Source organism: Eumetopias jubatus, unplaced genomic scaffold (genome assembly GCF_037043125.1).
Source record: "Eumetopias jubatus isolate StellerSeaLion01/CBP00866 unplaced genomic scaffold, mEumJub1_p1.0 scaffold_8, whole genome shotgun sequence".
Classification (NCBI taxonomy): domain Eukaryota; kingdom Metazoa; phylum Chordata; class Mammalia; order Carnivora; family Otariidae; genus Eumetopias; species Eumetopias jubatus.
This window is the reverse complement of record NW_028274814.1, coordinates 121916833-121932783: the sequence shown is the minus strand read 5'-3', so window position 1 is coordinate 121932783 and position 15951 is coordinate 121916833. Positions and strand designations below refer to the sequence as shown.

At 37.0% G+C, this 15951-nt stretch overlaps 1 protein-coding gene across 1 annotated transcript in view; it reads right to left on the bottom strand.

The window, feature by feature from the left end:
- The window catches only part of ANO4 (anoctamin 4), a 443661-nt gene that overhangs the window by 86584 nt on the left and 341126 nt on the right, over positions 1-15951 (bottom strand). The window contains exons 12-15 of the mRNA XM_088025667.1: positions 9959-10014; positions 7523-7644; positions 3578-3712; positions 2407-2503 (exon numbers count right to left, since the gene is read on the bottom strand). Of these exons, the coding sequence (XP_087881793.1) occupies positions 2407-2503; positions 3578-3712; positions 7523-7644; positions 9959-10014 (410 nt within the window). The remainder of the gene's footprint in view (positions 1-2406; positions 2504-3577; positions 3713-7522; positions 7645-9958; positions 10015-15951) is intronic.

Here is a 15951-nt window from a genome sequence, read left to right as displayed (position 1 = left end):
ATAGACATTCTGTAACAGTAGACCAAGCATTTTTAAAAAGCATAAAAACATGCTTCAGGAGATAGAGAAGATATAAGCCTCATGTTGTGACAGTTAGCAGCTACCTTCCCGATCATGTAAGGAGAACCTCTCTGAAGAAGGATCTTGTAGACAGATGGCTAAATAGAGACATATGAGGCCTGGAGGACCAGTTTAGGCCTTGAGGCCCTTGTTCTCAGACAGCGTGAGCTATTCCAGTACATTTTCCCAGTGAAATGAGCCAATAAGTCCCTTTTGGCTTAAGCCAATTTCAGTTGGGTTTCTGACCTCGCAAATGTAAAGGTTGGGGATAAAGCATTCCTGACCGGCAGAACAGCCATTGATTAGATTGGATCTGGAATCTGATTGGATCCAATATCCCTATGTATCCTCAGTCCCATGAAATGGATTTGGCCTTTCTAATAAATGCTTCTAAAGGAAACTCTACAGAACTTCAATTCTTTCATCAGAGGCTTTTTTGAGGCTAAAAAAGCTTTCATTTTACTAAGTATTTTAAGGAAGGACCCACTCTAAAATCCAGAATCCGAACATCTTGTAGCCTCAATATGGCACAAGGATATGTTTTGCAATCAGACAAACCAAGGCTTAGCTAACTTAGCCTTACTGCTGTGTGACCATGGATGAGTAATTTTTACCTCTGAGTAAAACAAGAGTAATAACATCTACCTTGAAGTTGCTGTAAGAATTAGAAATAAAAACGTAGGTTGCCTAGCTACTTTTATGTATACAGCCTAGCTATTATAATTATTATTGTTCTAGATCTTATATTCAGTAGGATAACTGCTCAACTAGCTCCTATAAAATCAGCACTCTGAACTACCCATGATGATCCTTTTAGGGAATCATCATGGATCTCCCTAAGGAGAGAACTTCACTCAGGTCCTATCTTTCCATGTAAAAAACAAATATCCCCAAACAACAGTAACAACAAAAGACTGCATTTCTGAGATTCCCAAAAGGCAGAATTTTTGCACCTGAGTCATTCAAGCTTAACTCATGATCTTTAAACAAGATTATATTACTGACAAAACTCTCTTGATTCTCACCAAATCTTTATTTCCCAAGCTCATTCTGTTAGTTTTTCCTCCCTCACTTCGGTCTATCTCCAAAGGTAGGGAGAGTATTTTGTGCTTTTTTGGTCTCTTGCAGCACTTATCCAAATCTTTCTAAGATCACAGCTGGCTGCTGTGGTTTGGGATCTACCCACATAGAATGGCACCTGCAGTGTTACAGACATCATGGATGGGCGGGCTCCTGGGCTGTCTATCAGATGTTCTCTCACTTAAAATGAACAAAACTCTGCCATGCCCACAGTGTAATTAAATAGATCCAAGCTGCAGGGACTGCAGATATTAGCAAAGTCTGCCAACCCTTTTTGTATCTGAAATCTGGGAAAGTTGACAGGTAGTGGTCTTGGAAAAGTCTTCAGCAGCCCATACTCTAGCTAATGCTTTATATTAGTGACAACGTCCCTAAGTAAAAAATAAGGAATTTGATGAATGTTATCTAAAATTTTAATAAAGTAAGGCATAACATGAGAAAGGGACATGAAATAACATATAATGGACATAATAATGCTATGTATTTTTTTCAAAGTACTTTTCCATATAGGTACTATCTTCTTTGTCTTCATGATAAGCCATGGGGCAGAGAAGGTAGTTATTACTGCCTGCATTTTAGAGATGAGAAAGCTCAGCCTCAAAGAGATTGTCCATGTGCCTGGTCAAGAAGGCAAGTAGCTGAACTAGTCCTGAATCTAATTTTTTTTTTTTTTTACAATAACAATAATGAAAGAGGAAAATGGTGGCGGCTCTCATTTACTGAGATTTTACCATCTGCCAAGCACTTTGATCAGTAAACATTTTATCTCATTTCTTATAACAATTGTGTAAAACAAGCATCATGTTCTCCATTTTACAATAAGAAAACTGTGGCTCAGAGAGGTAAATGACTTGTTCTGGGACTGATAAGTGGTAAAGAGCGAGTCAAGATCTGAGTCTTTCTCTGACTCTAACAACTGTACTCTTTGCACTATGCATACTGCAGCTTCCTGTGATGATAATCAGAGCTAATACACAAACAATGAATCATAGAACACTACATCAAGAACTAATGATGTACTGTACAGTAACTAACATAATGTAATAAAAAGTAATAAATAAAAAATTAAAAAAATAAAATAAAATACATATACAGTAACAGACGTATTTGAATAAGAATACCAAGTGATAAGAGGTAACTCTCTCCTACAACATCAATTTGAGACTCAAAGACCAGCAATGACAAAGAGAATATAGTTACCCTCTGTTCCTCAGGGAAATGTATGAAAAATTCAATCTACCTAAAATGCCACAGATTTGAAATTACCTTGGCATAAACGCAGCTATCTGACAGCCTCATGAATGGACAATATTTATCACACACGGGACACATGATGATATCTGTAGCTTGGCAGACTTCTTTACTGGAAGAGAGAATAGAAAAGGACTCCTTTTTAATGACATAAGAGCATGTTTTCTTCTCCAATTTCACCAGAATCCTTAACCACTAAATAAGATCCAGTAGATTAGATTTTTGTCCTTAGAAGCTTCCTAGACTTCTCTGTTATTAATGTAAACAAGTGCCTGCACATTTTAATAATTTGATAAATCTACTTATTTGTGAGGTTGTTTCTTAGTTTTACATATTAAAAAGTTAAACTTTGAAAATACATGAAGCACAACACTGGATATTATACCCTAAATGACACAAAAGTCATTCACAACACTGCACAGATTTGAAGCAATTTCATACTGAATTATAGAAACAACCAGGTACCTAAAAGTGTCTGCTTCAATCTCTATGTACATGATAAGTGAAAACCAATAATGGAGGGCTAAATAAAAATAAGATGCACTAGTTCTAGGGGAAAACTATATCCCCATTAACAATTCTACCAGAAAGTAAAATATTTTTTTACAGGAGGCAGAATCAATCACTTTTACTTTTGCAATCACTTTTAAAAAGGCACATTTATTATTTAAGATCATTGTCTAGACTGGCAATAAAACCTCTACGAATACCTTAAACTCTATTCTGGTGAGAGCTAAGATAACAACCTCAACACTGAATCATTCATTCTCAAGGCCCCAGCAAGTTGGTGAGATGTCTTTCCGGCTTAGGTTTTAAAAGGTCTTTGTAAAAACACAGAATTCATAAAAAAGGATCATTAACCCACCATTTTGCAGGATTAGCAGAAAGAGGAAAAGGTAAAAAAGTCAGAAAGAGAGCAACTGTTAGCCAGTGAATGGAAGTGATTTTTCTGTGGACACGGAGTGGCTTATATGTCCATAAACATAAAGTTTGATTCCCTGGTAACTGAAGACTACAGCAGTAGGCAATGGATGGAACATCTAACTGAGCCTTCTGAATTCTTCCCAGGACTGACTGAGAAGGAAGTTAGAAGGAAAAGCGGGCCCACAGCATGGGAACATCCCCAAAGCACCACCACCCATCTCTAAATAGAAGCAAGGGCAGGCTCACCCAGAGCTCCCCATACCTGACTTGGCAGTGATCCAGAGTAATGACTCCATACAAAAAGACAAATAATCCAATGAAGGCAGCTGGGAAGAGCATGCCGGTGTACCAGCCCAACCAGGCAAAATACAACCCAATCTTCTCTCCAAAGTACCGCCTGTTTAAGACACAAGAGCCTTGCAAATCATAGTGAAGTGTTTATAGAGTTAGGCATTATAAAATACTTTGCTCAGTCATGTTACTGGCCTTTGCTGATAACACATGCATCCAAGAGAATAGAGCACTTGACCAAACTAAGGCTCTGGCTTAAATTTCTTCTCCTATCATTATATATCAGAAATAGATGAACCCTTCCATAAAAGAACATGATTATATACAAGCTTGTTCTGAGAACACACATAAACCCATGCCCATTCAGGAAGATATGACACTTATTAATACAGAACCAGGAGAATTTGAAGTATTGGTGACAACACATCATCTCATCTTTGCCATTTCTGAGTCTGTGCTTTTTTGTAACACATGTGTTATAATTACATATATCTTTAAAAATAGGAAACAAAGTTATTGCAAAAAACTTTAAACACCCCTTTCAATATTTCATAGCTTTCTAAGATGTTTAGAATGCTAGAATCACAAGATATTAGAAAGAAAAAAAACTCTAATTATAGAGATTCAAAATGAATTGATAAATGAGAGCAACTTTTCCTTTTAATGATTTTTCACAAGTTTCAACATCTACCTCAATAAATGTTTTTTCTGAGACTAACCAGTCTGCCTAGTGCCCTGCAGTGTGCGAAGTTTAGAAATGTCCAGGGAATTCCTTGTTTTTTCTTTCTCAAACACCATTAAGAATATAATTGACTTATGTTAGAATACAACCCAAATTCTGCTTTCTATGCCTCTCAACTGCTATATTTCATTAGTTAGAGGTTAATTACTTTTTAGTCTAATATAAGAATATTCTAATTATTATTTTTTAATTTGCAAAGTTAATTTATTCAGGAAAAATATGAAGCAAAACATTTTAGCTTATATAGACATGCTTACATTTTATTTTTCCTTTTTTTTCTATTTCTAAGATTAAAAATACTTAAATACATTCTTTTAATAGATGAAAATCCATCATAGTAAAGTAGTCACTTAAATCACCTAATAGCTTTTTTTTTTTTTAATTTTATTATGTTAGTCACCATCATTAGTTTTTGATGTGGTGATCCATGATCCACTGTTTTTGTATAACACCCAGTGCTCCATGCATTACGTGCCCTCCTTAATACCCATCACCAGGCTAACCCATCCCTGCACCCCCTCCCCTCTAGAATGCTCAGTTTGTTTCTCAGAGTCCATAGTCTCTCATGGTTCATCTCTCCCCCCGATTTCCCGCCCCCTTCATTCTATTTTTTTCTTTTCTTTTTTTTTAAGATTTTATTTTTTTATCTGAGAGAGAGAGAATGAGAGATAGAGAGCACGAGAGGGAAGAGGGTCAGAGGGAGAAGCAGACTCCCCGCTGAGCAGGGAGCCCGATGTGGGACTCGATCCCAGGACTCCAGGATCATGACCTGAGCCGAAGGCAGTTGCTTAACCAACTGAGCCACCCAGGCACCCCTTCCTTCTAAACAAATGTTGCTGACCACCTGTTTCCAAATACTGGCCTCTTCCTTTTTTCTTAGAATGTCCAATGGTTCCTAAAAGCTCTGAAAGATGGAATAAAGATTATTTATCCTATCTTCTACTGTGTCCCAAGAGAAACTTTCCACTCTCTGAAGACTCTCCCAGTGTACATTCAAATACACAGATACATCCTTTTATTCATTCAACAAATTAAAAAAAAATACTTTCCATGTGGCAAATATTGTGCTAGGAGCTGAGGATACAAAATCAGCTTGGTCCCTGCTCTTGTGCAGCTCACAGGCTGACAGAGTAGACAGACATCAATCAGTTAAAGAAATAAGTTTATAATTAGAACACTGGGAAAAGGGCTACAAAAGGAGATGAACACAATTCCCCAGTATATAAACCAAGACCATGTGACCACCCTACTCAGGAAGACTTCTCTGAGGAGGTGATTATTAACTAGGTGGGCCTGGGGATGGGATCAAGTGTTTCCAGTAAGTATAAAGACCCTACAGCAGAAGGGACCAGGTGAAATAAGGGCAGTGTGTCTGGAACACTGGTAACAAGAGATGGGCTGGCGAGGTAGGTGGAGGCTGGGCCTCGGAGGGTCTTATAAACCATGCTAACTGCATTGATTCTTGTCTTGAGAGAATGGGAAAATCCTAAGAGAGTTTTAACATTCAAAGGACATAATCAGATCTAATTCCAAAAAGATCACTCTGCTTGCAGGATAGAGAATGGATTGGAAGTGACCAGAATGGGAAAAGGGAGACCAAGTATGGGACAACAGCCATCATCCAGGTTATCAGGTGAAGGAGGCAGTATGATGGAGGAAGTCCTGGGGTGTGCCCAGAATCAAGAGACATAGAGGAAGCAAAATCTGTAGGATAAGAGCTATTTAAGAGTTGAGATTCCCTAGATACTCCACAACTTCATTCTAATGAAATATTGCTTATGCTTTTCATCTCCATTCCTTTGGCCTATACAAATCCTACTCTCTTCCAGGCTCAGCTCTACAGAGCCTTCCACAGAGGCACCAACTCATACCTATCCTTTCCGTTTTTCCAAATTGTTATAAAACTAATCACCTTCATCACACATTTTACCTAATTGTGCAGTCGTGTATTTTCTAGTTGTTTCAAGCATGCAGAGCCTGTTTTGCTGAAGGAAACTGAGTTTCTCAGATATGGTGGCTTCCATTTGTCTTTGCCAATATTATTTAGCATCACACTAGAAACACAATGGGCAGTTAATTAATACTCATTGACAAACAGGCAGATATTTTGCCTGCAGTAATTTTCTGGAATTTTTGATCACTGTAATCCTGTAATATCGGGAGTGAGGCTGGTAAGAGGACTTACTTGTATTTTTTTCTTCCTCCACTGTTTTACACCATGTATTGAGACTGGTCAAAAGAAAATGATCTCATCTCAGAAAGTATTTTCCACTCACCCAGATCATCTGGATTATTTGTTACTAACACAAAGAACAGTATACAATTCATCAATGACCCTGGGTCAGTAGGAATAAATACTTAGTAACAAGGACTCTGGCAGGAAAAATGACTACCCAGGCAGACAAAATGTATAAAGTGAGTTGTCTTACTATGTCATTTTCCTCTGGGCTCATTTTTTTTTAAGGGCACTAGTGAAAGTAAACCAAATCCAGCTAGTCTAGGAAATGAGACATGATTTTCTTTTTTATAAGGAATCCATGAAGCATGGATTGTTACCCAATCTTAATAACCAGTCTCTAAATAAATAATGAGATGTCAGAGTATAATGCTGCCATGGCAGAGAGTTGGACATAAATAGTTAAGAAAACATACATTTCCACTGTAGAATTATCATAGGTTAAAAGCTGATAGACTAATATACTAATTTGACTTGCAGAATTAAAACAATCTTTAAAGGTTATTAGTTGAAAATTACAATAAGCCTGAAATTTATTAGAATGATAGAACTCCATTTTTCTTACTTATATGGAAGGTGTGTGTAAGACTAATATTCCATTTGTCACTAATATATGTAAGCCTGTCACCTTCCTGCAATTGTTACTGATAATTTGTCAATAACAGTCGCATGAATGACTCGCTCCATATAAAGTCCTATGGAAGGCCTGACTGATCTCACAGGCCCCTTCCTGAGACCTTTTTGGAGGAAGCAGCATCCTCATCAGAGTGAGGTCTAGTTTACCAAGAAAGACCGATGTCCTCTGATGAGTTGCCTTCTTGAGATGAAGCCAGATTTGAGTAAGAGCTGTGTAACTCAGACTTTTTCCTTGTCCCAGCTGACAGCCTGCCCTAATCATTCTGTGCAAGTTTTATATTTGCAGTTGGTTAAGAACTCACCTTACAAGATCCAAAGGCTGGTATTTATACCACACGCCCCAGGAGGCCCAGCACTCATAGAGCAGATGTCGGTGGTTTTCCGCTCCGTGGGTTCTAATGGAGTTTTTACTTCTGTAACTTCCCTGGGATAAAAACACCACCTTCCAGTGAGGTAATACCAAAAAATCCATAAGGAAAAGCTGATAGTAATACTAGTCTTTTATGGAAGGAGTAGTGATGGGGTGATATTAGAAAGAAATGGATCCATACTATTGAAAGGAAAGCAGTTATTGTGGACGTAATCTTGTTGATGATGCTGTGTAGTAAAAAGCACATGCTTGCTAGGAATCAGGCAGGTTTGAACTGAGTTCAAACTCAGTCCCACTAGTTCTTAGCTAGGGGACCTTAATCTCTCTGAGCCTTAGATTTCCAGTTCATTATGGAACTAATAATTCCTGCCTCATTAATTTTCTCTCATGGTTTGAGTGAATAAAGTGTCTTGCGTAGAGGCCATGCCCAAGACTTAGCTCTCTTTTCCATTTGTCTCAAGACAGGGTAGTTGGTAAACAGCCATAGTTGTACCCTTGCCTTATCCACACAAAAACCCTAAAATATAAAAGCTGGATAGAACTTCAAAATTACAATTCAAATCTAATTCAACCACCTCATGGAGCAAATGAGGAGACCAAGGACCAGACAGCTGGAGGTTTTTCTGAGTTCAGCTAGTGGCAATGCTAGCTTCATAAACAGAAAAAGTACTTTCTGGAGGACTAATTATTAACATTAACCTGAGAAGTTCTTTCTCAGTGGAAGGTGAACAAGACTGAGAGACAAGAAACTCAGGTTCTAGTCTCAGCTTAACCAACAACTCACACAGTAACTAGAGGGAGCTAACCTTTCTCTAAACCTCTATTTAAATTTTTAACATGAAACAAGGGCAACAATATCTTCCCTTCTTGCTTTTCTGCCTCTGAAGGTTATTAGGATGTTAAATTAATATAATTAAGTTAAACAGAGTAAAGAGTCAACAGTGATTATGTTACTGTTTCTGCTATCACTGATTTAGAAGGTCTCTTCTCATAGAATACAGGGTTTTACTGAGGTATGAAAACCAAAGAGAAGAGGCCTTGAATTACTCCATGTAGTTTCAGAACTGCATCTTCTCAGACATCGTCATACCTGCCACCTACTCATCTGCACAGATACTTCTGCTCACCTACCATTGTTCAGACACTGCCCTCTCTACGGGCAAGGGCTCAGCTGTGGGAGGATGCAGTTGTCACTGAAACCTTTTTTGGGCAATCCAGTAAATAACTACAAGAAGCACATGATGTTTTGGGGGGTGGGAATCTGTCTTGAGAGTTCAGAATCACCCATGCGTGGCTTTAAAAACCTTTGGGTCAAAATGTTTGCTGTTGTCATATGAGAGGGATCATTCCAAAAATGTTTCGTGGAAGTCTGTAAATAGGGTCTGAGACCAAAGCTTCTAGTTTTCTTAATGAATAAGATTTGTAAAATTCTCCATCACCTTTGCATCCTTGTGGTGTTTAAAACAACAGAAGCAGCACTGTAATCCAAATAAAAGGTATGTTTTGGAAAGACTTGCCATTTGCAAATTGTTGGAACTGTTCTGCAAAGTTTACTGGCAAACCACTAACACTGTTTCCAGTAGAAGACTTCTGGAAATAACTCCCAGAAGTTCCAGCCTGGCTAGCTTGTGAGGTCCTACAGGGCATGGGCAAGGATAATCATCTTTGTGCTCTCTTTGTCACACAGTGACAGGTACAAAGTAGGGGGTCAATACCATGAACATGACAACAATCTCTCATCACCAATCATAAGGATTATGTCCCTGAAAACCTATGTGTACAAGAGAATTCTGGGTTAAATAACCCAAGATTGAATGGGGAAAGCCGGGTTAAGGGGAACCACAGTTATATTTGCTAAAGTCCTTATATATGACAAAAACCATGTAGCAAATAAAGAGAATATCAAATTTTATATATCTTAAATGAGCAATAATAGGTACAATACCATTCATTTCCATTCATCACCCTTTGGTTACCACAGGCTTTTCAAGATGGTTCCCTCCTCCTCTCTAAAGAATAGCTATAAATTTCTTCGTTACAGAGACTATATGTTTCAGGAATATTTTCCCCATGGGTCTGGTGCCTCATGCAAATTTTCAGTGCTTCTTTAATTTTATGACTTGGAGTTCCTCTGAATTCATGCTGAGTGACTCTTGATTCAAGTATTCTTAAATTACATAAAAAATGATATATAGAAATAAATCTATGATGAGGGAGAGATGTCACAATGCATGTAGACTCTCCCTAATTATCCACTGAATAAATTAAATTCATTCTGAACAAATGTCATATCAACAACTCAGTTAATGACTATTCCCAGAAGCTAATTTAATAACAAGAAACTGACAGAGGAAAGGCAGGACAATACCTCATGCAGAGGAAATGCAGCTTCATAGGAGCCATTGGTAAGCAAACGATTCAGACCTAAAACAACAAAAAAGTTCAGTTTGAATTAATACTGGGTTTGAATCCTCACAAAATTCAAGACTAATATAAGGGTGGTACTTTTTGAAGAAAACAACTAGGGTTTCAAATGTGATTCAAACCCAGCTGGGTACTCCAACAGTTTAGAAAGTTTGGCTATCTGCTAGGAAATTGGAATCGAGAGCTGGGAAATTGGATTTTCAAATAGAAAAAACAAAACAAAACAAAACGGTGAAGTATACCTACTACAGTGCCAGGCACAAAGATGGGAATGTACTGAGAAAAGTGGGTGAATTTATCATACCCCCCAAAAAGGTTTTCTACCAGGAGCTCTTTTTACATTTTCATTCAGAAGCTTTAATGTGGATAAATCTAACCCTTCTGCATTGGACTAGCGGTATGATTTTGAAAAAGTCTTCTTGTCCTCAGGCCTCAATTTTTTCATACATAAAATGGGGGAGGGGTGTTGGATATGTGGATCTTTTTTAGAGAGAGAGAGCACATATGCACATGGGAAGGGAGGGGCGGAGGGAGACAGAGAGAGAGAGAATCTTAGGCTGCATGCTGGGCATGGAGCCTGATGCAGGGTTCGTCCTCATGACCTTGACTGAGATCATGACCTGAGCTGAAATCAAGAGTTGGACACTTAACTGACTGAGCCACCAAGGTGCCCTGGATATGTGGATTTTTTAAAAAATAGCTTTATTGAGGCATAACTGACATACCATAAATAGCACAGATTTAAAACATACAATTTGAGAAGATTTGACTTATATATGCATACCTGAAACCATCAGCACAGTCAAGGTAGTAAACATATCCATACCCCAAGTTTTATCATGCCACTTTGTAACTGCACTCCTCCCTATGCCATCTCCAAAGCAAACACTGATCTGCTTTCTGTCATTATGAGTTTGCATTTTCTAGAATTTTATATAAATGAAACTATACATCATTACTCCTTTTTATCTGAATTCTTTCACTCAAGATAATTTTTTTATTGCTGAGTATTCCATCATAGGGATATATAACTGTTTATTTATTCCCCTTGATATCTGTTTCCAGTCCTCAGCTATTACAAATAATGCTACTGTGAGCATTTATGTAGAAGTCTTTGTATGGATGTCTGCTTTTATCTCTCTTTGGGAAAATACTGAGAAATGGAATAATGAGATCATATGGTGGGTATATATTTAACTTTATTTGCCATCTGCATATCTTCTCTTGTGAAATATCTGTTCAAATCTTATGCTCATTAGTTTTTTTATTATTGAGTTATGACTGTTTTTTATATATTCTAGAGGTCTTTCATTAGACATATGCTTTGATTTTTTTTTCTCATAGTATGTGGATTCTCTTTTCATTCTCTCAAAAATATACTTCAAAGAGCAAAAGCTTTAATTTTGATGAGGTTCAATTTATCCATTTTTTTCTTTTATGAATTTATTTAAGAAATTCCCAACTAACCTAAGGCCACAAAAATTTTCTCCTGGAGTTTTTATAACCTTAGGTTTTATATTTATTTATTTTTTTCTCAAGATTTTTTATTTATTTATTTGAGAGAGACAGCACAAATGGGGGAAAGGGACAGAGGAAGAAGCTGACTGCTGAGCAGGGAACCTGATGCGGTGCTCAGTACTAGGACCCTGCAATCATGACCTGAGCCAAAGGCAGATGCTTAACTGACTGAGCCAACCAGGCGCCCCTAGGCTTTATATTTAGATCTATGATCCATTTGAGTTAATTTTTATATATGGATTCATTTTTTTTTTTGCATATGGGTTATGAATTGTTCCAGCACCATTTTTTGAAAAGAGAATCCTTTATCTACTGAATTGTCTTTGAGACTTTGTCAAAAATCAATTGTCCACATATGTGTGGCTCTACTTATGGATTCTCTATTCTGTTCCACAGATCTATTTGTCTATCTTTACATCAATACCACACTCTTTTGATTACTTTAGGTCTATAATAATTCTTGAAATCAAGAAGGGTTAACCCTCCATTTGTGCTTTTTTTTTTCGAAGTTACTTTGGCTATTCTAAGTTGTGAATTTTTTAATCAGCTTGTAAATTTCCATAGACACATACACACACACAACCTTGGGAGTTTGAATGAGATTGCACTGAATCTATAGATTAAATTGGGGAGAACAATATTGAGTTTTCTGATCTATGAACAGGGTGTATCAGGGTATATTTTTTAAGTCTTAAATTTCTCACAAATGTTCTGTAGTTTTCAGTGTACATATCTTACATATCTTTTTTTAAGATTTATTTATTCGCGTGCGAGAGAGATGGGGAGAGGCAGGAGGAGAGGGAGAGAGAGTCTCAAAAAGACTGCTCTGAGCACAGAGCCCAAGTGCAGGGCTCAATCTCAGGACCCTGAGGACCACAACCTGAGCTGTAACCAAGAGTCAGATGCTCAACAGACTGTGCTACCCAGGCACCCCTTACATATCTCTTGTCAGATAAGTATTTCATATTTTTTTGATATTATTGTAAATGGTATGGTCTTTAAAATTTTAATTCCTTAGTGTTTGTTGCTGGTTTATAGAAATACAATTGAGTTTTGTATATCAGTTTTGTTTCTTGCAACATAGCCATACTCATTCTACTAGTGTTTCTGTAGATCCTGTTGGAGCTTCTATACAGATGATCATGTCATCTGAGACTAAGGACAGTTTTACTTCTTTTTCAATTTGGACGCCTACTATTTTTCTTGTCTTATTGCATTGGCTAGTAAAATGATGAATACAAGAGAAGACTTACTTGTCCTGTTCCTTATCTTGGGGGAAAGCATTTAGTTTTTACCATCAAGTATAATGTTAACTATGAGTATTTTATAGATGTACTTTACTAAGGTTGAAGAAGTTCCTTTCTATTCACAGTTTGCTGAGTTTTTATTAGGAATGAATGCAGAATTTTGCCAAATGCTTTTTCTGTATCTGTAGAGATGTCCATATTGTTTTCCTTTTTTACTTTGCTGAAGTAAAACAACAAACAACAAACAAATGATCATACAAAAAGCCAACTTTGCAGACCTAGATAAGCCCTACTTGATCATGATGGATTATCCTTTTTATATATTGTTGTGTTTTATTTACTAAACTTTGTTTACAACGTTTGCCTCTATATTCAGGAAGTATATTGATTTGTAGTTTTCTAGTATAATCTTTGCCTGGTTTTGGTACCTGGGTAATACTGCTCTCATATTCTCCGCACTTCAATTTTATGAAAGAGTTTTGTAAAATTGGTATTATTTCTTTCTTGAGTGCCCGATAGAATTCACCAGTAAGATAATCTGAGTCTGTGGGGTTATTTCTGTGAGAAGATTTTCAAGTACAAATTCAATTTCTTTAATACATATGTATCTAATTCGGTTCTTTCTTCTCATTTTTAATGCTTGTATACATAAGTTTATTTTTTTTTTTAAGTTTTATTTAAACCCCAGTTAGGTAACATACAGTGTTATGTTTCAGGTGTACAATGCAGTGGTTTAACACTTCCATATATCACCCAGTGCTCATCACAGTGCATTCCTTAATCCCCATCACCAATTTAACCCATCCCCTACTCACCTCCCTTTTGGTAACCATTAGTTTATTCTCTATAGTTAAAAGTCTGTTTATTGGTTTACCTCTCTCTCTTTTTGTCCCTTTGTTCATTTGTTTTGTTTCTTAAATTCCATATATGAGTGAAATCATATGGTATTTGTCTTCCTCTGACTTATTTTGCTTAGTATAATACTCTCTAGCTCCATCTGTATCATTGCAAATGGTAAGATTTCATTCTATTTTTATGGCTGAGTAATATTCCATTATGCATTTATACCACATTTTCCTTATCCATTCATCAGTTGATGGGCACTTGGGCTGACTATTGTAGATAATACTGCTATAAACATTGGGGTTTGTGTATCCCTTTGATTTAGTATTTTTTGTATTCCTTGGTTAAATACCTAATAGTGTAATTGCTGGATCATAGGATAGTTCTATTTTTAACTTTTTGAGGAAACAATACTGTTTTCCAGAGTGGCTATACCAGTTTGCATTCCCACCAACAGTGCAAGAGGGTTCTCTTTTCTCCACATCCTCACCAACACCTGCACAATCTACACATTTAATGCAATACCTATCAAAATACCAACAGCAGTTTTCACAGACCTAGAACAAACAAAAATTTGTATGGAACCATAAAAGACACCAAATAACCAGAGAAATCCTGAAAAATAAAAACAAAGCTGGAGGCATCACAATTATGGTTTTCAAATTATATTACGAAGTTGTAGTGATTGGGGCGCCTGGGTGACTCAGCTGGATGAGCATCTGACTCGGTTTTGGCTCAGTTCATGATCTCAGTGTGGTGGGATTGAGCACTGCATTGGACTCTGCACTCAGTGCAGAGTCTGCTTGAGATTCTCGCCCTCTGCCCCTCACCCCACTTGCTCTCTCTCTCTCAAATAAGTAAATAAAATCTTTTTTTCAAAAGCTGTGGTCATCAAAACAGTATGGTACTGATACAAAAACAGACACATAGATCAATAGAACAGAATAGAACATCCAGAAATGAACCCACAATTATATGGTCAGTTAATCTTTAACAAAGCAGGAAAAAATATCCAATGGGAAAAAGACAGTCTCTTCAACAAATGACATTAGGAAAACTGGACCACTGTCTTACACCATACACAAAAATAAATTCAAAATAGATTAAAGACCTAAATGTGAGACCTGAAACCATAAAAATCCTAGAAAAGAAGCCAGGCAGTAACTTTTTTGACATAAGCTGTAGCAACTTCTTTCTAGGTATGTCTCCTGAGGCAAGGGAAACAGAAGCAAAAATGAACTATTGGGACTACATCAAAATAAAAAGCTTCTGCAGAGCAAAGGAAACAATCAGCAAAACTAAAAGGCAACCTATGGAATAGGAGAAGATATTTGCAAATGACATATCTGATAAAGGGTTAGTATCCAAAATATGTAAAGAACTTATTTAAGTTCTAAAGGTTATTTAAGTTATAAAGGTTATAACTCAACAGCCAAAAACAAATAACCCAATTAAAAAATGGGCAGAAGACATGAATAAACATTTTTGCAAAGACATACAGATGGCTAACAGACAGATGAAAGATCCTTGCATCACTTATCATCAAGAAAATGCAAATCAAAACTACAATGAGCTATCACCTCACACCAATCAGAATGGCTAAAATCAACAAAACAAGGTTATTTTTTCTTGAATGGGTTTTGATTATTTGCATCTGTCCAGGAAAGTGTCCATTTCACTTAAGTTGTTGAATTTATTGACAAAAGATTATCCAAATATTCCCTTAATATACTCCCAACATTTTGGTTGACAGCATGTCTCCTATTCCTGGAAATTTAGGAATTTGTGTTTTCTCTCTTTTCTTCCTGATAAGCCTGGCTCGAAATTTGCATTAGTTTTCCGTCACCATGTAACAAATTACAAGAAATGTAGTAGCTAAAAACAATAGCCATTTATTATCTCACAATTTCTTTTGGTCAGAAGTCTGGGCATGCTTTACCTACATTCTCTGCTCTGGGTCTCACAAAACCAAAGTGAAAGTTGGAGCAAGACTGCATTCTTACCTGGAGGTTCAACTAGGAAAGGATCCACTGATTATTGACAGAACTGATTTCCTTGCAGCTGCTATGTTCATGACAACTTGCTTCTTCAAAACCAGCAAGAGAGGGAGGGAGTCCCTGTTGCCTAAAGTTTCTGAGCTGGGGGCAAGCCTAAACACTCTTTTAAAGGGCTTGCCTGATTAGGTCAGGTCCACCCAGGATGATCTTCCTTTTGATTAAGTCAAAGTCAAACTGATTAAGAACTCTTTCCCATCTGGAAGATCTAAACTTTTCCATGTAATGTAACATAATCACAGGAGTGACATAATCACCTTTGCAATATTCTATTG